Source organism: Etheostoma cragini, chromosome 15 (genome assembly GCF_013103735.1).
Source record: "Etheostoma cragini isolate CJK2018 chromosome 15, CSU_Ecrag_1.0, whole genome shotgun sequence".
NCBI classification, from domain to species: Eukaryota; Metazoa; Chordata; class Actinopteri; order Perciformes; family Percidae; genus Etheostoma; species Etheostoma cragini.
In genome coordinates this window covers 6635289-6658866 of record NC_048421.1, presented here as the reverse complement: position 1 = coordinate 6658866, position 23578 = coordinate 6635289, and the positions used below count along the sequence as shown (strand labels likewise).

General features: G+C 42.8%; 2 protein-coding genes across 24 annotated transcripts in view; one reads left to right on the top strand and one right to left on the bottom strand.

Annotated features, from left to right (window-relative positions):
• The window catches only part of cacna1aa (calcium channel, voltage-dependent, P/Q type, alpha 1A subunit, a), an 83218-nt gene extending 67282 nt beyond the window's left edge, over positions 1 to 15936 (top strand). For 10 of the 23 annotated variants that reach the window (XM_034895215.1, XM_034895194.1, XM_034895211.1 and 7 more), the window contains 9 exons: positions 58 to 165; positions 1238 to 1341; positions 3463 to 3578; positions 3681 to 3813; positions 5757 to 5870; positions 7618 to 7656; positions 9323 to 9536; positions 9841 to 10133; positions 11506 to 15936. In XM_034895215.1, the coding sequence (XP_034751106.1) occupies positions 58 to 165; positions 1238 to 1341; positions 3463 to 3578; positions 3681 to 3813; positions 5757 to 5870; positions 7618 to 7656; positions 9323 to 9536; positions 9841 to 10133; positions 11506 to 12318 (1934 nt within the window). In that variant the 3' untranslated portion in view covers positions 12319 to 15936. The remainder of the gene's footprint in view (positions 1 to 57; positions 166 to 1237; positions 1342 to 3462; positions 3579 to 3680; positions 3814 to 5756; positions 5871 to 7617; positions 7657 to 9322; positions 9537 to 9840; positions 10134 to 11505) is intronic. The other 13 variants (XM_034895218.1, XM_034895206.1, XM_034895203.1 and 10 more) reach the window with 6 other exon arrangements.
• A 2562-nt stretch (positions 15937 to 18498) lies between these two features.
• Positions 18499 to 19594, bottom strand: ier2a (immediate early response 2a). The gene has a single exon (XM_034895113.1). It carries the CDS (start codon positions 19479 to 19481, stop codon positions 18915 to 18917), a length of 567 nt encoding a protein of 188 aa, XP_034751004.1. The 5' UTR covers positions 19482 to 19594; the 3' UTR covers positions 18499 to 18914.
• Positions 19595 to 23578: the final 3984 nt, after the last annotated feature.

Below are 23578 nucleotides of genomic sequence, written 5' to 3'. Positions count from 1 at the left end.
GTGGGTATGTGCGTATCTGTATGTATGTGCATGTGTGTGTTTGTTGAATCTGCTTAGGTGGTGTTGACAAGCACCAAATGGACGCAGAGCTGAGGAAAGAGATGATGGCAATCTGGCCCAACCTCTCCCAAAAGACTCTGGATTTGCTGGTTACGCCACACAAGTGTAAGTTGCAGAGTGTTGTGCCGGCGCAGCAATGTGGCTTGGATGCAGCGATGCAGCCACCCTGTGCCGCCCAGTGCTCCAACGTTGTTTTCTCTCTTCACGCCACCTGAAGGACCGCTTCTCTCAGCCAGTCTCTCTCACTGCTGCACCCTCTGATACTGCTGGCACTCCGCACATCCAGATCTATAAACCTTAGATCTATCAAGAAGTAATTATGTGAACATGAAGAAAGACAGAAGCGCTCACAAAGCACAGGCTGCATGGTAGACACAGAAGAATACACACACACACACACACACACACACACAAACAATAGCCTAACTGCGGTCCTTTCTTTCAGTTAGAGAAACCACACTCACCAGAATAGACCCACCACCAAACCCCAACACTTCTCCACCTCTCTACCTCTCTGTGCCTGAGATCAGAGGGTGCCTCACTATAGATCAACTCTCTATAGACGTCTTTTCACTTCAGGGGCGGTCAGCTGTGTGCACTAGATGGCTGGCTGTGCTTAATACTGTATATTGTTAGTGTTATTTCACTAAGAACAAATGCACATGTGCTAATGCACGGGTTGCATGTTACAGTGGTTGCTTTAGTTTGTGAAATGCATGAGATTTGCTATCAAAATGTATTGTGTATTTGAGCATTACATTTGCAACCAAGTCAAAGGAAGTCATTAACAGTTTATATATCCCAGATTTTATTTTGATTTATTTTATTTTATTTATGACTTGGTTAAATTTGTGTTGATTCTTGCAATCTCATGATTGCAGATTCTTGGAGCGACTGAATTTTGTTTGAGCTACAATGAGATGCTTTGATTGCAAGGTTTTACCTGTGAAAAATAGTAATGCTATATAAAAGTTAAACTCAAGTAAAAAGCATTTAAAAAAAGAAAAAGAAAAAAAGAATCAGTCTGTCTGTGAAAAGACTATTTGCTCGATGTTGTGTGTGTGCGTGTGAGATGTTTCTCTGTTCGTGTGCATGCCTCACCCCTTTCTACCATTCCTCGCGCTCAGGGTCCATACCAAAAGGTCTAATCTTGCAGGGTAACTTGTCATTCTCTCAGCAGCCACAGACCTGACAGTGGGGAAAATCTATGCTGCTATGATGATCATGGAGTACTACCGGCAGAGCAAGATCAAGCGCTCGCAGGCTCTTCGGGATGAGCAGGTACTGCTGTCTGAAGGAGAATGCCGCGGAACCTTTAAAGTCAAAGGCAGACTGACACACTCAAACCAAGCCTGCAGGGCTGTAGTACCATTCATATAAGCCTGGGCTGTGACAACCTCTGTCCAGATCCAGGGAATAGTCCTTATTCAGTCAACTAACGGGGTGAAGACAACAATTTGCCATCTAATGTAGTCTCATTCTCTAACACCCAGAACAGTTCTGCCATCTGCTGGGCAAGGTTAGCTACTTCTTGCTTTTACAGTAGTGTTAGCATTGGCAGAAAAAAATGCAGACATAATTCATGTAGTACACCTTTCACAAAATGTCAAATGCTTGAAGAATGATGAAATTATATAAAGGTGTTGTAGTTTTAGCAGTTTATATGCCTGAGACTGCTGCGTTTGGTTTCAGGCAAGCTGAAGTGTTGTCACAGCCACTAAGGTGCCCATGCCTGAACCTCATTGGGGCACTCCTAATGGCTCCTTTTGCTGAGCTCAATTTTTTCCCTGTGTCAACTGCTTGTAAAGATACTGTACCTCCTCACTCCTCATCAACTATGCTTGTAACCTTGGACTATTTTGCACAGATTTGCATCATGAAATTGCTGCACCCTTAATTCAGGTCAATGATAGGTGACCACCCTCCACATTCATTTAGCTGTATTTCATCTCAGTATTTGAGATCAGAAAATAGTATCTTATCAGTACAGACATGTAATGGTTCTTAACAGGTTTATGCAGCCAGCATGGACAATTAACATTGAAAGAGCTGCATGCTTCTGAAGACATTCAACAACCTGATGATTTCATTGCACATGTAAAGATACTTACGATGTCTCTCAAACATCAGCAAAACTCCTGCACTCTCTTTTGGCTTTTCTCATACACCTTTTCCCCTTCTCCCTCCTTCAGCCCTCCGGCCACCCACAATGCTGCACACTCAACCCGTTTTTTACTTACTGCACTTTCTTTGCCCCTTTCGCTCCCTTAACACTGAACACTTAACTGTACATCATCTCCCTTCCCCAGTCCACCTCTCGAATTGTAGGCTCCTGCCTGTCCTGAACAGGGGCAGCAAGATCAGACCACCATATGTTGTAGCAACACCCAGTGGGAGAGACCTCTGCAATGTTTTAGGATTCAAAAAATGTCATTAGGACAGATACCACCACACAACAATCTAAAAGTGTTAAATGTGTTTTACATGTTGTACAGCGTAAATTCTATTTAGTGCTTGCACACATAGAAGGAAGGTTTGCCTAGGTTTGGATTTGAATAAAGGTAGAGAGAAAGGAAAGGACGGAAAGGCAAAGCAGTTGCTCATTTTTAAATCACAAGGCGCAAAAATTTGACATTTTACATCCACCGGATTTTTATATTTACATGCATGTGTAACACATTAATGGCCACTTTGACATTGTGAAAGGTGGTTGTTAGGTAGCACTGTTGTATCTTCTTCAGTAGATAACTGATATAGGAATTGCAATGAATGTAGTATTATTCCATCAGGCATTTCACCTGCTATATGTTCCCCTCCACAGGATTGTTGCAGTATTTATCTGCCATGATGTCCTCCATCCCTCATTTGAAAGAGGCCCCTCACTCTTTAATTTCTCTCATTTTTATCAGTTCCAATTCTACCTCCCCTGCTGTTATAATATGTTATGTTTTCTTCTATTTTTTATTGGGAAATTTGTTTTCTAACAGCATTAGAGTATTTATATCTATCATCAGATGACACCTGATCATCAGATGAAACCCAGAATGATTGCTGATAAGTCCCTTTTGATTGTACTCTGAGCTCCAGACTGAGTGGGTGAATTTAAGTTCCTTATTGGACCTTGTAAAACACTTTAATGGTCCTAGACCTGGATGCCTCAAAGGGTTACCAGATCCCAGAATGCACTCTGAGTCCACCCATCTCTTTCTCTAGCTAGCTGCTGGGCATCAGTTGCTCGAGGTTCCCATTTATTCCTCTTCCATTACCTTTTTTTGCCTGGCTTTGCTTCAGCCAACAGCCCCCTCTCTACATGCCCTCTGTTGCTGCTCTGCCCCTTCTCCCTCCATTTCCCTGTCAGTCTGCCTGATAGCTGGCGACGGCCATGTTGTATATCTTACACAGAATCGAACGCCATTACTGTTTCAGCGCGTGGAGCCACCTTCCCCCACCCAGGATGGGGGTCCGGGACTTAACAACGCCCTCCCTCCACCTGAGACAACAGAGACTGTCAACGGCCTGTGAGTTGGATGTGGTTGCCATGTTTTACTTTACAGGAGGTGGTTGTAAGCAGACCGGTTATGAAACATGTGTCTGTGATGGTGTGTTTGTGTGTGTCATAGGCCGGTGGAGGGGGGGGTCCCGGAGAGCCATTCATGGGTGACGGCTCGTGCTCAGGAGATGTCCCAGAAAGTCGGCAGCTGGAGCCCTGAGGGACACCCTGAGGATGGCCTGGGAAGCATGACCAACTCTCAGGTAGAAGGCTTATAGACACACACACCCAGGACCACACGCCTAAGAGCGCACACACACACACACACAATATACACATAAAATACATCTTTTTCACACACAAAGTTTGTCTGGACAAGTACTCAAATACTCGACCCATTCAACATTCGTTTTTACTTTCATGTCATTGCTACCAAATGAACTTCCAAAGAACCATTGAGGTCACTGAAATGGTCAAATGAACCATGCTCTTCATGCAGTGACTAATTGCAATTCTATCCCTAACCTCTGTGTGGTACATGAATTAGATGAAGACATAAGGACATCAGGTTTGTGTTCCCCTTTACTATAACCGAGGTTAAAGTACAAATACAGCAATATTTTGGTATACAGGGCATTGACCTGCTTCTTGTTTCACGTGTATACTTTCCATTCCAGTCCGGTCAGAATCAGCAATATTAACTCAAACTTATGGTTAAGGGTACTTTCGTCATTAGTGTCAAATAAAAAAACAATTGTGTTAAATACTGCAGTATTTGAAAAGCTGAAGCCAATTTGGAACCAAATAGACAAGCTCAGAGCTTATACTGTCCCATATTTACTGCCTTATTCCCTCTATTGTTTTTACTCAGGAGGTAATTTTCATTTCCTGTGATCTCTCACATCTTTACTTTTCCGTTAGCGTTGACATGGTGTTAAACCTTTCTTTGATTAGTTTCATCTCTCAAACCTGTCTCTTCACACAAACATTTTTACTTACGGATTTTTTTTATGTCGTACGTTTCCATATTTCATTTAGTCTATTTTACCTCTGTATTCAAAGTGGTTCATGTCTTTGTCATCATGCTGTTAAACCTCTCTGCTTGCAGACCTCCTGGAGGGCTTGACTGGTCTCTGTGTCAGTCAGTCCTATAACATAGCCACTTCTCCATATTAATCAACAGAGGTCTGGAGAAGTTTAAATTCAGGAGTTGGATAGAAGAGAGTGGCTATCGGCATCATTCAAACTAGTTTGAATGATAACCTACAGTTAGATACGGCAAATCAAACCACAAAGCACCTACAATAACAGGAAATATTAGCCACATAATGTCTTTATAAGAAAAATACTCCCCAAACACTGAAACGTAATGAGATGAGCACCAAGCACATGCTGCAATTGGTTTAGCTTTTATCTAGCATTATATAAATTAGAGTTTATAAGTTATTATTCTATTATATTTTATATATTTTATCTGGTCTTTTTTAATAACTGAATGAATAAAATATCTGGCACTCCATCTCAGGTAACGATTAAACTTAAATAACAACAAATAAGTGCCACACCTTGCCCAGCTGCCAGATTCAGCTCCAGTTCTTAAGGTATACTCCAAATGAAATAGATTTTGCCATATTTGCGCTTGAAAATTTGCATACTTTGCACATAAAACCACAGGCCGGATCAAGATTTGACAACTGCAGTTTTTTTCAAATTAGCTGGCCAAATTTGTTGTAATTTTTACACGACAATGCCTACAATGCATCATGTGTTTTTCACATGTACTTTGGGCTACATTTAGTTTTCCCCTCAAATACCTTGCTGCTGACTCTCGGGCTCCTCCATCTGGCATCGATGCTGTTAAACAAAGTCTCTTTGCATTAGCTTGATGTTCCATTTTTGACAGCGGCCAAACACAAAATTGTATTTTATTGGGAGTATACTCACCATCTTAATTTCTAAACGCACAATTCATTTATTTTTATCTTTTCATTCATAGCATAATTTAAAACTAAAACAACAAACAAAGAGAGAAAAAAATCCCTTCTCATAAACTCACCAAATTCTCCCACTGACTACCTTTACCTCTCTGAGACCCTCAATTCTCTGCTTTCTTTGGATAACAAACTTTCCCACCTATCCCCCCTACTCCCTGTCAGTTTTCATGGCAGTCGTCACACCATCTCCTGCTCTCCTGCTCTGTTTTCAGACGGTAGAGATGAGAGAGATGGGGCAGGATGGTTACTCGGATACTGAGCACTTTCCGCCAATGGAAGGCCATGGCAGGGCCGCTTCCATGCCCCGCCTCCCAGGCGACAACCAAGTGAGCAGCATTCTCACCTTTCCACTCTCTTTCTATTTCCACCCATCATCTCTGTTCCTCATCCGCTTTTTGTTTCAAATATCATATATTCTTAAAGGTCTGACTTGTTGCTTACATATTTATTGCTGTGGTTACTTGAATCAATGTTGGCAAAGGTTTGGCACAGGTTTAACAGGGATTCCTGCTAAATGAAGCCACCGATGTGGTACTGGGCACACTGGTTACTGGGCACAAGGTTACATTTCTGTAGGTTATAAAAGAAATTGTGTGCACATCCCACCTTCTGGCCGGCGAAGGACAAATGAAAAATACTAAATTGAAAAAATGTAATGTTTGCAACACTGCTTTATGCTCTCATAATTTAATACAGAAAGGCATTGTTTCGACCCTACTGGTTCTTCTTCTTAAGGCAATCAATTTTCAGTCAATCTTTACATTACATTTTTTCACTGTAAACTTCTGTAGTTATATTTTTTTCAGCCAAAGAACCACCAGTGGTGTGACGACCATTAATCAAGATATGCTATTGTGAGTGATAATATTTCTGGCTAAAACATGGAAATGTTTTGCTGAAATGTTGACCTCCAAACATGAATTCAAAAGGGCCATAGCAAGGCAAAGTGAGACCTTCTGCTCCTTTTCTCTTCTTCTCCTGTTGTCGTCTTCTCTTCCCCTCATCTGGCCACTTGCATGGAGGTTTTTAACCGTGGTTGTCCCGATTCCATCTTACACACTCATCCATTTTATATTGTTTCGTATCCTGGTGAGTGCTCTGGTTGTCATATGCACACAACACATTTGTAAATACAAATGTCCACACATACACACACACACACATACAGGTTACACACGTTCCTGCCTGCCATTATGTCCTCTTCTTTGTCAAGACTGATTTATTTATCTTTTCTTGCCGTTTTTTTGTACTAAAGTTTCTCTTGCTTCCCTGAGCTGAACTTTTTCTGTATTTTGGGGGATTTTTTTTAACATGAACTGGAACGAGCATATATTGCGGGTGTGTGTGTGTGGGTCGAGGGCGGGATGTGTGGGGGTGTGAAGTGGTGTGTGGGAGGTGAGTGGGGGTGGGAGTGTGTGAGCGTGTTCCGCAGTTTTCTGGTCTCCGTTTCTCTGTTCTCTGTGCCCTGAAACTCACACAGTTTCTGTCACTCTGTTGTTTTTATGTTGAGTAAAATGTACTTGTGTGTTGGTGTGTATTTGTATCCATTTGTGTGTATTTTGTTGATTGTCATCATTGCTGTTGTGACCGTGGTGCTGTTGATTAAGCATTTTCATGGTGACCTTGTCTATGTATGGTAACCCTGTTTTGGCTCCAATCGCTCCCAGACTCTGTGGTAAGTGTTTCTCTTCCTCCGTCACTGCTGCTTCAGTGTCTAATCAGACTCTCTTTCTCTGTCCCTTCTTCTCTTTCTGTCTTTCTCTTTTATCTCTCCACTGTGGCACCCCATTTCTTTTTGGGTTAAAACTCCACCTAACACTCTTTGGTTTTTACTTGTTCTCCACTGTACCCCTTTTCTCTTTCATTGTGTATCAATACATCCCTGTCTTCCTTACTTCCTTTCCTCCCTTCTTGGGTCTGTGTGTATGCTAAATGTGTGTGTGTGTGTGTGTGTGTGTGTGTGTGTGTGTGTGTGTGTGTGTGTGTGTGTGTGTGTGTGCGTGTGTGTGTGTGTGTGTGTCTGTTTGCGTGTGCGTGTGCGTGTGTGTGTGTGTCTTCTCTGTGCTCATACAGCAGCGAAGGAAAGGGAGACAACGTGGCAGTAACCTCAGTGTATGTACCCTGTCTTCCCTGTCTCGTCTTTCTTTCTGTTTTCTCTCTCCCTTTCACTCTCACACACTCTTGAGACTGGTTATCTTCATTTGTCATATCTCCCTGTTGTTGGCAGGGGTTTTCTTTTAAATTTATTTGGACAGTTTTTTTTTGGCATGACCAAATATTATGCCAGCCCAGATTCCAAACTGATCCCAGCATCCTAAGTTACTTCTCTCATGCACCTAACGCAGTGGGTTTGGAATTGGGCTGAACTCTGCGCGTCTCCTGTCATTATCAACATGCCACACTGTCTTGTGGCCTGTCTCTCTCTCTCTCTCTCTCTCTCTCTCTCTCTCTCTCAGCTGCTGCTAATGCTTTGTTGCTCTACGTCCTCATGCTGTGCGCTCGTCTATAATATTGTTGTCAATGTTTACCCGTCTGTCTCCAAGTCTCCATTCACACCCGCATGCATGAAATGTGTTGAAGTGTGAGTATGTGTGAGTAATGATGAGTGACAGAAAGAGGAAGGATTTGGGTATATGTGCGTGTGAAAGGATATGTTGTTGGGATTCTCAGTGCTACTCCTATAAGGGCCAAATAAACTGGTGTTTTGTATACATCTGCCAGCCCCCTGTCAGTTGATTTGTCTAAAACACAATAACTGGAAAACTGGCCCTCTCAGCCTCCAAAAGGATCTAGCACTGAAGTAGCCTGATATGGTTTACATGCCCAGGTCAGCATCTTGTGGCACCATAGGCTCTGTCCTGCTGTCCCACCTCAGAGCATGAGGCCTCAGCACTGCAGAGGGAAGTTCTCATGTGGGTGGAGGACTCAGGACAACCCCTATGCACCTGCATGGCTGGAGGAAAGCACGCTGAAATAGAGCAGAAATAGAGGAGTTTTGTGCAATACCATGCAATGGAATGTGCCATTTATGGGTGTTGAGGAGGGTGGAGGACTGGTGCAACTCCTACTGACATTTCTATCTCATTTTTTCTTTTTCAAAGCAAGTAACAGAAGCATGGAAGGCATGGCCATTTGCCATTATCTCTTTTACTTTATTTCTTGTTATTGTTTTTCTTATACACTTGTATTTCTCTATATCGGGTCGGCAATTCCTGTTGCTTCAGCCCTAATAGAGCTTTTCTTAAAACTTTGGGGGCTAGCACAGGTGCAGTGGAGACATGTGCCTGTGGTGGGAATTCTGAAGAAAAGATGTATCTATATTTTTGTGGAAACATACGAGGCTCACACCCCCATTACAGATAGTAGTAGTATTGGTTTTATTAGGTATTAATCTGGTAATGTTATTACACATTTCAGCACCAGTTCCTCTTTGCATTAAATCCTGTTTAGTAGCCTGGTGCAAAATAAGGGGTGATTTTGAATATTAGAAAATATTAGATGATAATTTTTGTAAGGACCTACAAATTGTGACGGAGCCTTTTGCCAAACCCGGCATCCCTTCCCTGGAAGGGATGTGGTATGTTGAGGTAAGGCGGGTGGGCTTTCATAAAATTCAAGAATCAAGCCATTAACACACATGCATACATATACACACCTACAAAGTGTCTCCTAACCTTTGGCTCACAGACAACACCAACTCAACAATCAAAGGAAACACCTCTCCCTGCATCTCTCCCTCTCTCTCCCTCCCTTTCTCTGTACTCTTTTTCTCTCTTAGACCATCAGTGACAGCAGTCCAATGAAACGTTCGGCTTCGTCACTGGGCCACAGCAGGTCTGGGCGGGGACACAGAGACAAAGGAGGGGCAGACGACTACAACATGGAGTGTGTACCTGAGGAGGGGAGGACTTCCAGACATGGACATCGGCGAAAAGACCGGAGTCATCGGGCGTCTGAGAGGTCCCTCTGTCGTTACACGGAGGCTGACACAGGTGCGAAGACCACACACACACACACACACACACACACACAACAACTACACATTTACACATAAAAAAAAAGCAGTTACATGATCGCTTCACAGATGCTGTACAGTTGCACAATGTAGAAGTTACATTATGATTTGAAAAAGAAAACAATGTTAACATATTAAATAAAAACAAATTAAAGGTTTTGTGTACGCATTGCTTTTAAGTGTTGATTTTATGTGGGATGTCATATTGGTATCTTCTGTCCTAGTAATTTTTAGTGTTTTCACCACACACCAATGATAACTCCCTTTAACTCCATCATCAGGCCTCGGCACAGACCTGAGCACTACCACCCAGTCAGGGGACCTCACGGCCAAAGACAAGGATCGTGACAGAGATCGCGGCCGGTCCAAGGACCGTAAGCACCACCACCATCACCACCACCACCATGGCTCTGTGGACAAGGAGCGCTATGTAGCAGAACGAGGGGGAGAGTTTGGACACAGGCACTCCCGCGACAGAGAGCATGACCGGGAGAGGGAGAGAGAAAAAGACCGACGCTGGTCCCGATCGCCCAGCGAGGGCCGCGATGGCCGTGAGTGCATGACGCACAGACAGGTGGGCTTCTGTGTATTTGTTTGCATGTGCTGTCTAGTTTGGAACAAAACATAATGTTTAATTTGTAGTACAAAAATCAGTGGTATGACCACATTTTCAGTGCTGTAAAATATAAAACAAGGGCCTCTAGTTTGATTATGAGTAACTATTGCAATAAGCCAATAATCCCTTTAAAGCAGTCTTTTTTGGTAATAACAAAACAGCGACTGTTGCACTAAGCATGGCGTTTCTGATGTATTTTTGTTATGAAGTTCCTCTAGTGGTCAGCTTTCCTGAGCACATTACCTACTGGCAAACAGCTCTTCTGGAAACTTCTGGATAGGAAAGTACTATAAACTCTCTGTTGACCGGAGCACATGTTACTATTTGATATGATAATGAATTAAGTGACAAAGAATGTCATGAGGTATCGTAGGACTACTCTCCTTTTTTCCTACTTCCCTCAAATTAGAGGCCAAGACATGTTGTTGTTTTTAACAACACACAGTTGTAAAAAAAAGTAGCATCGATAGTATGGGCCCTTTATGTACATTTGTGAATACATGCTTGACTACATGTATATCACTGTTATCAATCACTGTTCTAACAACCAAACAAATATGCATAAAAATGTATATTTGAGTATCTGACTGCTATCCATATCTGCCCTACCTAAATGTTTTAGGACGCCACTGTTCTACCATGTTCCCCCAACTACCTTTCCTTTTATGACATTTGGTAACACCTAACCTACAACATTTCCTATTAAAATAGGAAACAAAAAGTATCTATGCTCTACCTTTGCTGAACACCGTCTGTGACACACACAATGCAGCCTTATGTATTTAATATGTAATGCATGGTATAACTTTTCTTGCAAAGGAAGACTAATTGGGGAAGAATTGTTTCCTCACATTTTAACTTTTTGTCTAATAGTACATAACACACAAACACATTTTACGTATGTTCAGTCATCGTATTTACACTGTACCACGTGTGTTGCTGCGGAAATCAACCCTTTACCCTTTTTTTCTCTTGTCGTCTTTTGTATTCTTTCCACTGCGTGACATGTTGCTTCTCTGTGTATGGTGCTGTTTAAAATCCCATCTTTTTTGTCCACATCGTCTGCTCTGTTGCTTTTTGATGCTTTTCATTTCTGCCTTTCTCTCCTCCACTCCACGCACATTATGACTGATGCTTTAATTCTTATTATTGCTGTGGTTGTTGTTCTTGTCTATTTGGACTTTCTTGCTTTTTCTCTGCCTCTCTATCTTGCATCTTTGCTATATCTCGCTTTTTGTTTTATACTTTATCTTTCTCATCCTCTTTATTCTACATGTTGTTGAATTTGTGGTTCGTTCTTTTTATTTGCTTTATTTCACTTTTTGTGTAGGGCAGTAGTTCGGTCAGCGGAAGTCCGGTCCCCTCAACCTCGGGGACCAGTACGCCACGTCGAGGCCGTCGACAGTTGCCTCAGACGCCTGCAACACCCCGGCCCCATGTAACCTACTCCCCTGTGGTCCGTAAGGCCATGCCCACACCACCTGGGGGCCCACAGGGCCGACCCCCAGCCCCTGCCCCCCGTCACTTTTCTCCTGAACCTCCCCAAGGCCAGGGCCCTCCCCCTGCTGGCCTCCCACTAGCCCACCATGGCACAACCCGCCAGGGTCATCATCCCCCACCTCGCTGGGGAGACTCAGGTGGAGGAGGTGGCTCCATGGAAGGGGATGGCTGCTTCTACAACCAGGACTACCAGGACTATGAGCCCCACCATGAACCACCTGCCTATGAGCAGAGCCCCATGCAGGGTAGCAGCCCCCACCCCCATGCCCTGGCCAACCACCCATTGCCGCCTCCCCCACAGCCACAGCCACATAACCCCCACCCACCTCCCCAGCCACACCCTGTAAACAATCCCCACCCTCATCCACCGCCCCACCCACAGCCCAGTCGCACCTCACCTAGGACTGCCGGCCATGCGCCCCCTCCGACCACCGCCCTAACTGGGCCTGTTCAGGGCCAGATGCAGCCTGCTACCCAGCGCCGCCTACCCAATGGTTACCGCTCTTCATCCCCTTCCACACATCTCCATGGACCCCAACATACTGGGCCCCACAAGGTCCCTCCTCCAGCTGGGCATCCTAGAGGTCCCCGCAAGGGCCTGCATGAACCCTACAGCGAGACGGAGGACGACGACTGGTGCTAGCCTCCGGGGATGGGGGAGGGGCGCAAAAACAATTGATAGATGGACCGAAAGATGGGAAGCTCTAAGCCAGTGCTCTGACTGCCAGGGGAAACAATGATTCTTTCTTACTTGCCTGTTCAATTTTTTTTTTCTCTCCTCTACTGCTCGGCATGTCCCATTGATGGTGGTCTAGATGAAGGGGTAGGTGTCAGGATCGAGGGCTGGAACAAGAATGCTGATGCAGGATCTGGAGAAACAAGTGGTGAAAGGGGAAACCATGCACCTCCATGTTCTGCTTGCATTATTGTTGCATTCATATCTTGATGCCAAATAAGACCAACCTCCAACTGCAGTTTTTAAGGATGCAAGCAGGAGGGGTAATGGACACTAGTCTTTGTGTGTCTTAAATTATGCCTCTGGCAACGAGCTACAGCCACTTACAAGATGTCAAGATTTGCGACCCGACAAAAGACACTTTACAGTCAGAGACAAAAGAACGACCACTGTTTTGTTTTTGCTTATCAAAGCTAACTTCAGTTAAGTTAGGAATCCAATCCAACCCTCCCAGCCACCAGTTGAATATTGATGAGTTTTATCATCTGTGTTTTTAAATAAGAACAAAACTGACAATGAGCCCCCCACCTGTATGAGGTGAGGAGGCTAAGTGGGTGGGAGAGTTGGGGAGTGCTGCGTGGGGTCGACAAGTCCCTCGGTCAAAATCTAGAGGACAGGATGGGTGTGTTGGTGTTGTTTAGCGTGGTCCCTGGAGAACACCCTCCTCGCAGAATCAAACTGTTTAACTAACCTCAACCCATGACCTATGAGAGAAGAAAAACGTGGAGATGGGTTTCAGAAACAACAAAAACAGACAAACCAATAACTGTTTTCTGCAGTATTTCTTCTTCTATTCCTGCTTCTTCTTCCTCCTTCTCTTCTACTTCTTCAAAACATTGAAGCTTGAATCTTCTGTTGCACCCAAACACAGCTTCGTTTTTTAGACTTGCGGAGTTGTACACCTTGTGGAATCCTGCATGAATGATAAAAAAATAATAATAGCAACAATGAGAATCAACTGTATGTGGGGGCAAATTTTACCTGGTCCTTGCTGTTGTGGTCTGCAGGGCTTCTCTCTTTTTTTTTTAGTAAAAAATGCCTTTCTGTTTCTCTCTCTCCTCTGTATGACATTCTTCTCTCTGTACCTTCATTACACTAAAATCAAGTGATAGAGGGCTATGGGGAGAATACTGTATTACTGTATGTAAAACTAGAAGGAACGAAATGATTACTTTTTGCTTGCTTGTCTGTATGTTCTGTGCCAGATGCCTGCCACTGACACACATGGAATTGCACATATTTTTTGTGGAAGTAACTTTTTGTAACTAAGGGGATAAAGCGATATGCCGGGAAGCAGGGTAAAGTGGATCAAAGATGTGATGTCCATATTGGTGACCAAGTCAGACAAATCAGTAACATCTCAAAGTCTTCCAGGGTTTGGGGTTAAAACAGAGACATCAGAGGGAAAGAGACTAATAGAAAGGCAGAGAAAGGAGAGAGACTCTTCATCTTTGTTTTGTATGATTATTGACTGTAATGATGGATAAACAGATATTATAATATTAACTATAAATGATCATGATGATCGTGATAATGAGACAGATTCTGCATATTCCGTCTGTACATTCTGTTCTGTACGTTTGTTTTATTTTGAGTTCAGCTTATCATTTTTCCAACTCTGAGGTGGAATTCTAACCCATAGTTGCATTGTGGGAGAATGAGTCTGCAGCACGGCAAACATGAGACAGAGATTACCCAAAGCAGTCTGTAGGTCTGTCTTTTTTGTCACTCTTTTTCAAAGACTATATAGAGTTTAGACAGCGGGGTGAATTTGATTGTGAGCCCCATTTTAAAAATGTGTCAAACACAGCAGTTCCCGACAGGATTCTGCGTTGATATGGGTGAGTCTTCTCACCTGCAGATACTGAAGCAGAGTTCCACCACCGCTTTGTGATCGTCTGGTGGCGCTGTACGACAAACAGTGTCCCTCTAGTTTTTGTACCTCTCCTTTTACTGCACTTCTGATTCAGAGTTCTACACTGTCAGCGCACCAAGAATACAGTTTAGCTCATTCCGTCACTTGTAGACCATCTCGTGTGTGTTCACCACGTGTTAACACAGGCGACCGAATTGCACAGTTCAGAAAAGTTGGAGAAAAGATGCCTGGGCCTCGTCGAGGTCCTGGAAAACATCTGTGTTCTGTGTGCGTCACTTCTGTACATCTTTAATTTATTTCTGTGTTTCTCTGTGTGCCTCAAACTAACACTCGTCACTAATGTACACCACTGTCAGCCCCAACATAGTTATTATTTTTATTCATTTAACCACTACATTTTTTTTTTACCTGGAGGCCTATCACACGTTGACCAGAGAATGCACTGAAAAAAAGAAAAGACAAAAAACTGCCTATTAGTGTCTTTCCAACCTCAGTGGAATGTCACAGACAAGTATTTTTTCACATCACTACATGTAAAATCAGAAAGCACACTATGTATGTAGCTCCTCGTTACAGTGTGTGTGTAAGTGTTTTTTTTGCGTGTGTGTATGTACATGAATGAGTGTGTTTCAGATCAATTTTTTTGTGTTTTAATTTTGTGCTCGCTTTGCTTTCTATTCTTTTGTCTCCAGAAACCCTTTTGAAATCTTAAAAATCATTGTAACAATCTTCAACTCTGTGTGTTTGTGTGTGTGTGTGTGTGTGTGTGCGTGTGTGTGTGTGTGTGTGTGTGTGTGTGTGTGTGTGTGTGTGTGTGTGTGTGTGTGTGTGTGTGTGTGATGTAAGTAACCCCTGAATGAAAGCCCCAAAGCATTCACCATCCATCTTTATGTCTATGCTGCAGTGAAATCCACTAACACGCTGATTAACCACACAAAGTCTACAAAAAGCAATGTAAAGCCGCTACTGAGAAGAAGAAAACGTTTTTTAAGTACAAAAGATTTAAAAAAAGGAAAAAATATTTAGTTCCAGAAATGCATGTGCTATGTGCATGCCACACCGTGGGTTAACAGTCATCTTCAGGACATAAAAGAAAAAGCAGATTAATGAATTCAGAGGAATTTAAAAAAAAAAGAAAGAAATATAAATAGATAGATGTTTTTAAAAAGCAACGTTTCCTTTTTTCCTTCTATTTTTGAGAACAAAAAAGGTTAAAAATTAAAAAAAAAAAAAAAAAAAATGTCTACAGAATGAAAACACAAAAGAGACTTTGGTGAGAGTTTTCTTCTGTTACATGGGGTTGAGGCACAACACAACCATGTTCAGGACACCACAAAAACGAACTGTTTTAAAAAAATATATATACAAAGAAAAGAAAGTACAGTTCATAAGATGGTGTATTCTCCCTTCTGCTTTTTGTGGAGGTCAGGGGGTGCAGGAGGTAGCCAAGTCTGATGATGTACTGTATTAAAACTGGCTGTGGAACCTTTGATCTCTCACTCACTCCCTCTTTTTTCTCTCTCTCTAACTCTGTCTCTCTCACACTCTTATCTGTCGCACTCTCAAACTGTCTCACCGCTATTTCTACCAGTGCATTTTGTAATTCCAAACAGAACTCTTCCTAAAGAATAAAATCCAGAGAGAATGCACACCGTTTTGCCTAATTTCTTGTCCGCATTTATCCTTTAGTCTTTTTAACTGTGAGGATGTGTTGTGTGGGTGTTCATGGCTCATATGTGGCTTAAAAATGCCATGTTGAGTTTTCTTGTAAATGAACATAAGGGATCTTTACATTCAGTGTAAATCACCAAAACATAGTGTAGGTTTAGTAAACATGTTAAACACACTGACTCCTTTTATTGAGACTTGCAAAGCAAATTTTTGTGAACATTTTGAAACATGCATTGTCTACATCCATCCATTAGCGTGCAGTCGCCATCTTTGCTGGCGCATTTTTGCCTTTATTTGTTGCATTACTGCCTCTCGCCGATTGGTGGAATAATGTGAAATTATTGGCAGACATTCAAAACGCACAAGACTGTACCCACTTACAAAAAACTGCTCCATAGCACCACACGACTCACCAGGGTGACTGTAATCTGATTTGTTTTTGTGGCCACTTGAGATCAGTAGAATTCATCAGGTGTAAGTGTTAAAGTGCTCATTTTATGCTTTTTGGCTTTTTCCCTCCTTCCCCCCCTTTTATTGTGTTATTTATCTTTTTGTACACATTATGGGTTGCGAAATTGAAAAATCCCAAAGTCCACCCCAAAGGGACTTACCATCTCCAACAGAAAACACCGTTCACCAACTGCTCCAAACAGCTCTGTTGTAGTCCAGCCTTTACATCTGTGACGTGTGTCCCTTTGTAAAACTTTATAATGCTCGCCTACCTGCTAGCGTGGCATGCCATTATGCTCTGCTTCTGACTGGCTAGTAGTCCTTACCCAGCTACTACGCATGTACGACTCCCAACAAAGATGGAATAGAAGTAAGATGCCTCACTCTGTAGCTAAAACGGAGAGCTCAACAAAAGAGCTCTGAAAAAAGGAGCGGCAGCATTGTGCAGTACAACAGTAAATGGGTTTTTTTGTTTTGTTTTTAATTAAACCATGTAAACCTATTCTGATACAATCTCTAAATACAATTATGACCCTGAAAAGGATCATAATAAGAGCACTTTAGATTTAAATATCTAGCAGTGTTTCTGAACATGGATCTCCAATTTGCTTTCTTTTAACTCTGTTTAGGCCTTCCACCAGCTCCTAGAAAATTGGCTTATATACAGTAGCTGTTGAATTCTCCACTATGTTCACCAGCTAGTCCATAACATCTATCTGCCATTTGGTGCTTGAAACCGGGTTGATGATGATAAAGCAAACAATCAATTTGAGGGCTGTAAAACCAAAAGAATGAACTGTAAGATGACCTGAAAGAAACCTTTGGGTGATAATTCCCTTCTAGATGCATTGTTAGTATAAAAACATGTATTAGTTCAGCTGTCATCCAACCTAATTGGGCCGATGAGTAAAGACAGATCTAAATCACCCTAATAGCTTGAAGTGAATTCCGCCCTTATGTTCCCGCAAGTTCAGAATCAGCTTTATTTGCCAGGTATGAGGAAACATACCAGGAATTTTGCTTTGGATTATACATTCTTGCACGTTTGAACGATATCCATAAGAACATGACTGGTTTATGTGTATGCTCAATTATGCAAAGGACATGGATGTGTCATCATATTCCTTCACAAAAGAGCTTGCGTGTGGGGAAAAAAAAATTCAGAGGGAAGACAAAACGAGTAAAGAAAGTGTGTGCGTGATCCGAACAGACTAACACGAGAAGGCGTGCACGTGTTTTTTCACAGGCATGTCCAGACACTCCTCCCCGCCCCGTGTACACAGACAGACAGGGTGCTCCGGTTTCAGCCGGAAGAATAAGCAGCACAGTTGGGGCCTCACACAAGCACTTCCCCCCACATTCCTTCTTCTGTTTTCCTGGACAACCCCCCCCCCCCCCTTCCAACACTGGCAAACTCTGTTACACGCCATAGTCTGTGTTGGCATTATATTCCAAAACTTACACCCAACTTTATATAAAAATAATTTTAGTTTAACCTTTCTCTGTTGTAAATAATTACTGATTATCAGCAAATTTCTCAATCCCATAAATATCTCCTTAACATTTTTCCCATTAATTAATATCTTTGCACATTCTGCACTAAAGTCTTGTTTTCTAATGGTTATTAACTGGTATATTTATTTTTGTCTGTTTCCTTTTAATATGTTTATGTATGCACTATTCACCAATACATCCTTGTGATTGTAACCTCTTGCACCCTGAACCGATGACTATTTTGACAGTATTCCAGCCACCGTAAACCACTACTTTAAGAGCCAGGGGACCCTGGTTGGTCTTTGTAGGGCCAGTCAATGGCTTTACAGCCTCCCCCCCCTCACTCTTTGGAATGCACTCTCATGAATTGTCCCTGCTTTTGTTCTGCAAATCAGTGTGGGGGGAGGAAGCAAAACTTCTCACACTCAGCCAGTCACATACCACTTTTGTACACTCATTTCCTCGCCCCAACAGCTTTCAGCTACTATATCAGCAGCATGCATGACTGTGCTGTCGAACATGTAGACCTAACCGTCGTCATCCTCCCATCTCTCTTGCTGACACAGAGTCCTGTACAAACAACACATCACTCCAGATTCAATAACATGTTTTAATAAATACTGAGGTAGTTGTAGTCATTGTTTTACACTTGAATTCATCAACACATGTCATCTCACAGCGCTGGTCCCCACGCTCACCACATGTTACATTTGCTGAGCTGTAAATGTTCTCAGAGGCAGTTTGAGTTCTGCCTTTGGTCAGCTGAAGCCAGTCCACTGTTTAGCGTTGGCCAATAACTAGGCCAAAAGTCACTGGGACTACTACACACCAACTGGACTAGGCCTACTTCCTTGATTCCTTTAACGTGCCCAGGCTTGTTCACAGTCATGTTTGGTTCTTTCAGGACACATGCTCCCGGGTCTTCACCCAAACCACCCTGGAAGGGCCCCGTAGTAGAGTTCTGGCTCCCAGGCCGAGTTGAAACTTTATTGCCTTTATCCTGCGCAGGGTTTCAACACGCTCCAATGGCTCTCTGTAGAGGTATGGGGGTGGGGTGCGCTCCCAGTTCACTGCTGCAGTTCACATAGTCCAGCAAAACTGAATTTACAAGGAGCTGCTGCTCAAGTTTAGCTTTCTTGCAAGGCAGAAAGTCCGGTTCAACAGCCGCTTTCCCTCGTCTTTTCCTGCAGTGCTGAGTCGGGCACAAATTCTCCTTGTTTACTGCGTCGCGGCGAATCTCTGCGGGGGGGCGTACGACCTCCTCCCGGGGTAACGTCCGAGGCTTTCCGGTGGCAAGAGAAGCGGGACCCGTGGGCTCCATTTGAGCGCCCGTGGGCTCTGTGCCCACGTCACCCGTGAACTGTTGTTGTTGTGGTGGTTGTTGTTGCTGCTGTTCACATCCTGATGCAACACTTTCCGCCGTCGTCTGGGCCTCATGGTACATGTCCCGGGCAGATTTCATTACCAGAGTCAGGAGGAGGCTCCGGTGGAGACGGAGACCCCCTCGCTGGGTGCGGGAGCTGTACAGTTTCCCCAAAGCCACGACCATGATCCTCTTGGCCTCTAAGCTGACCTCCATGTCACTGCTTGTTTTGAAACGAGTCCAGGAAAAACAATCAAACGTTAGAGTTGGTAGACTCAGGCTCTCCCATATGACTTCACACAGACACAATAAGGACCGGCCGGGTGCAGTATGACTACTTATGACCTCCTTGACGTCACTATCGTTCAGCGTCATATTGCCCCGCCCATCGGCCTCATAGACCTCTGCTATTTCAAACAACCCTCCAACAACAGCTGTGGCTATTTTAATCTACTATCAGATACGACTGCTTTTTAAATAGAAACTTAAATCAACTTAACACATATAAAGGACCCACAGGCACCCATCTCGTGATGTAACCATCTGAATAACAAGAGAGAGAAAGACCCTACATTTGCAACACTACTACATGGGGAAATAGAGATTGAGTGTGGTTGCTTATTTCTTGGTAACAGCCGCTGAATGCTGGATTAGAGAGGCTTGCACCCTGGACACTCTTGATTATAGCCTTTTATTTGAGCATATTTAGAGCCATGCATTATTGCAATTTACGATTGCTCTATCTTGCTATATTTTAGCAGTTCATTTCTTCTAGAAATAGTTTCTAGGTATTTTATGTTGTAAACCAGTTGCCACATCCAGCCAACTTTGGATTTTGGACAAAGCCTGTTGTGTTGTTAGAATATCATCATATATATATATATATATATATATATTCATATATTCATCTTAGTTTAAAGAGCATTATCTCTTCAATTATCTGTGCTTGGTACGACTAGAATGGCAATGCTTGATAAGGACCTGACTTTCAGTACATCCAGAAAGTGAAAATACATGTCAAACAATTCTTTGTTTTTAAGGTTTAACAATTGTAAATCCATTAGCATATTAAAAATCAATCATAATTCTAATTATGCAAAACCTGGAGCAGGAAAAGTCGGACCTGTGTAAAATATTTCTGTGTGTTTTTAGTCTTTCTCACAGCATGAATGAGTAGCATACCATTCGACTGCTGTAGCTGTCCCATCCCCCAGAGCGTGTTACTTCCTTTTGAAGGAAAGACAAATAAAAGGAGGGTGGAGGTTAACAGACAAATGCCCATATTAAGCACATCCTGCTCATGTGGCACATGCAGAGGAAAACCCATGACGTGAGTGGAAGCCCTTGTTTCCTGAAGCCATTTAAAGTAACAACGGTGAGGATTGCGTCAGAGTGCTCGCCGCTTCCTTAAGCCCATATTTGGGCAAAGGAATCCATTCCTCCCGATCGTATCATGATCAGAAACTACAGCGTAGGTTTACGTCAATTAAGGTTATAACAGAATACAGTGAACACTGCATCAATATGACAGCATATAACAATACACATTACTCTCGAACATCAGTTTGAAAGAGTATAAACAGATTTTAATTCTTAGAGAGACACAGAAAGAGAGAGAGACTCTTTTTTTTTCAAGCTACTACCAAGAGGAATTTGTGGTATGCAGGTTACTGTTTGTGTCAGTTGTAGTATTGTGACCAATAGCATCACAGAAGAAGAAGGTGGTGGGGGGGGGGGGGGGGGGGGGGGGGGGGCGGATTACTTTAGAAAAAGCAAACACTTTTCCTCCTAACCTCCTCCTACCGATGCATTGAAACAAGGTTTTAGTTTTTAAATCATCGATAGAGGTGGAGGGATACTTGCTTGTGGACATTTCTGTGCAATAACAGTTTGAAGAGTGTCCTCTTGTGGCCGTTCAATGGAACAGAAGCAAAATTGAATTTACCATACTGTGTACTGTTTATTGATCCCCATTGGGGAAATTACAATTTACATTCTGTTTTGTAAGTAATCATTAAACACAAGTTGGAAACACACACACACACATTGAGGACCTATTCATGCACAAATGGAGAGATGTCAGAGTAAGTGGGCTGGCAGTGCCGGAACAGCACCCTGAGTGGTTGGGAGAGGGTGGGGGGGTATGGTGCCTTGCTCAAGAGCACCTGGAAGTGAGGTGGAGGGGCACCTCTGCAACCACACTCCATACCACGTGGACTTTGGCCTGGACAGGAACTTCCACCAGTGACCCCCCAGTTCCCGACCCAACTCCCTACGCTCTGAGCTACTGCCGCCCATAAATGAGCTACTGCACGACTACAGGTGTACTTGGAGAGCAAATAACTCACCAGGCACACACTGCTACAAGCCCGTTAGCCCTTGATTCTAAGCCTGGGGTATTGTAACATCCTTATTTTTTCTCTCCACTCTTAATCTGTTTTTACATTAGTTTCTTTTTTAGCCAGTACCTAATGTGTGTCCTGCATCTCACACATGTCAGGCAACACATTGCCATTGTGTCAGTGAGGAACTCCACTTAAAGTCTTTGAACAAACTCTTCAGATGAACATGAATGTGAATGAATGAATCTGCTTTATATAGCGCATTTCCAGTCTTAACAACTGCTCAAAGCGCTTTTACATCTACAGGAAACATTCACCATTCACACACATTCATACACTGTGGCAGGGGCTGCCGTACAAGGTGCCACCTGCTCATCAGATAAACACTCACACACATTCACACTCCGATGCGCAGCACCGGGGGCAACATCATGTCATAACCAGTATATTTACTGTATGTAACAACTACATTGGACTGTAGTCCTTTCCAAGATAGTATGCCTTAAACATATTACTCAATCAATGTATGTCCACTAGAGAGCAGTACAACATCACAATAAGGAGACAGAGCCACAGCCACGACTGGATCTGTTGGCAGTCATGTTGGGAGCCACTGACAGAATGCCTGTTAGCTCTGTTGCGGTCTTTATTTGCTAATTTGTCTGCCTGCCAGTTGTTACTGGGCATGGAGTACATTTGGTTTGTGACCAAAGTCGTTTCAATTGTACAGGTCTTGCCACTGCTGCCGGGTAACTGAAAATAGCTTGGACAATAGATGAAATGTGCCAGCAACAAAAAATCTAAAAAAGGCTAATGGTAAAATAAAACATGTAGATCAATGGTGGCTAAAAGCACACAGCACTATTGGACTTAGTTGCACTAGCACCATGACACACACCTTACCTTACCATACATACTGAATCACAGGGTCCGTCCCTGGCCTGTCCCTGCAAGCGCCTCATTCTTAGTCATTTCTTAGTACATACATGTGGATTTTCAATATATTATCTTTTTTTTTATTGTCCATATTATGAATGTGGATTTGTTATTTTGTTTGTGATGTCTTTAAGCTACTGGGACCTTGAATTCCCCTTGGGGATCATTACAGAATCTATCTATCCATCTATCTATCTATCTATCTATCTATCTATCTATCTATCTATCTATCTATCTATCACACAGGTGCGAGATTACGTAAGGCTTGTATCATGTGGACGTGCCAACAGTTTTGTTGTCATAACAAAACATTCCTCGTGTGGGCAGCTGTGGGTTTTGCAGTCCCTTGCAGGAAACTTGTATTGGATATTCTCCACTTAGTTATCTTGTCTGCCTTTAAACACCAGGTGGTGCCCTCTTAAGGGAGATTCAAAAGATGACTTGATTCTGCTATGGGCTATGCAGCGTTGGGTGTCTGGTATAAGGCCATTCAAGCACAGAAAAGGAAGAGAGTGCCAGAAGGTTATCTCGTACAGTGCATCATTCTGAATGTGTTGATGTAGTCATATTTACATCATAAATAATCTTATATAGAGACTCCCAAGTTAATTTGTCAGCCAGAGCTGAAATTCTTTTGGCATCCCTGTAGCTTATAAAAAGAGGACATAGCAATACATACAAACATACATAAAATGAATAAGGCCAAAGGACATGCATGAAACATGACCACAAATGGCATAAACACCTAGGAAACAAAGCATCCAAGTATAACAACAATAACAAGGTCTTAGAGACTTATAACCCTGAATAAATATTGCACTGGATTTGATGTTGTTGGGTTAGCAATGGGTAAGATTGATGTATGAAAGAGTGTTTGTCTGTTGCAATTAAAAGCATGAACTCTAAAGTGTCTGTTTGAAGGCAGAAGCTGATGTTCTCTGAGCAAAAAATATGAAGAGTTATTTGAAATATTCCTGGCCAGTCTGAGCATATTATTGTAGTGAGCTTCCTGAAAGGAGTGCGATACAGGTAGTA

Excerpts from the sequence above, each read along its gene's own strand:
- ier2a (XM_034895113.1), bottom strand. The coding sequence starts at position 19,481 with ATGGAGGTCAGCTTAGAGGCCAAGAGGATCATGGTCGTGGCTTTGGGG.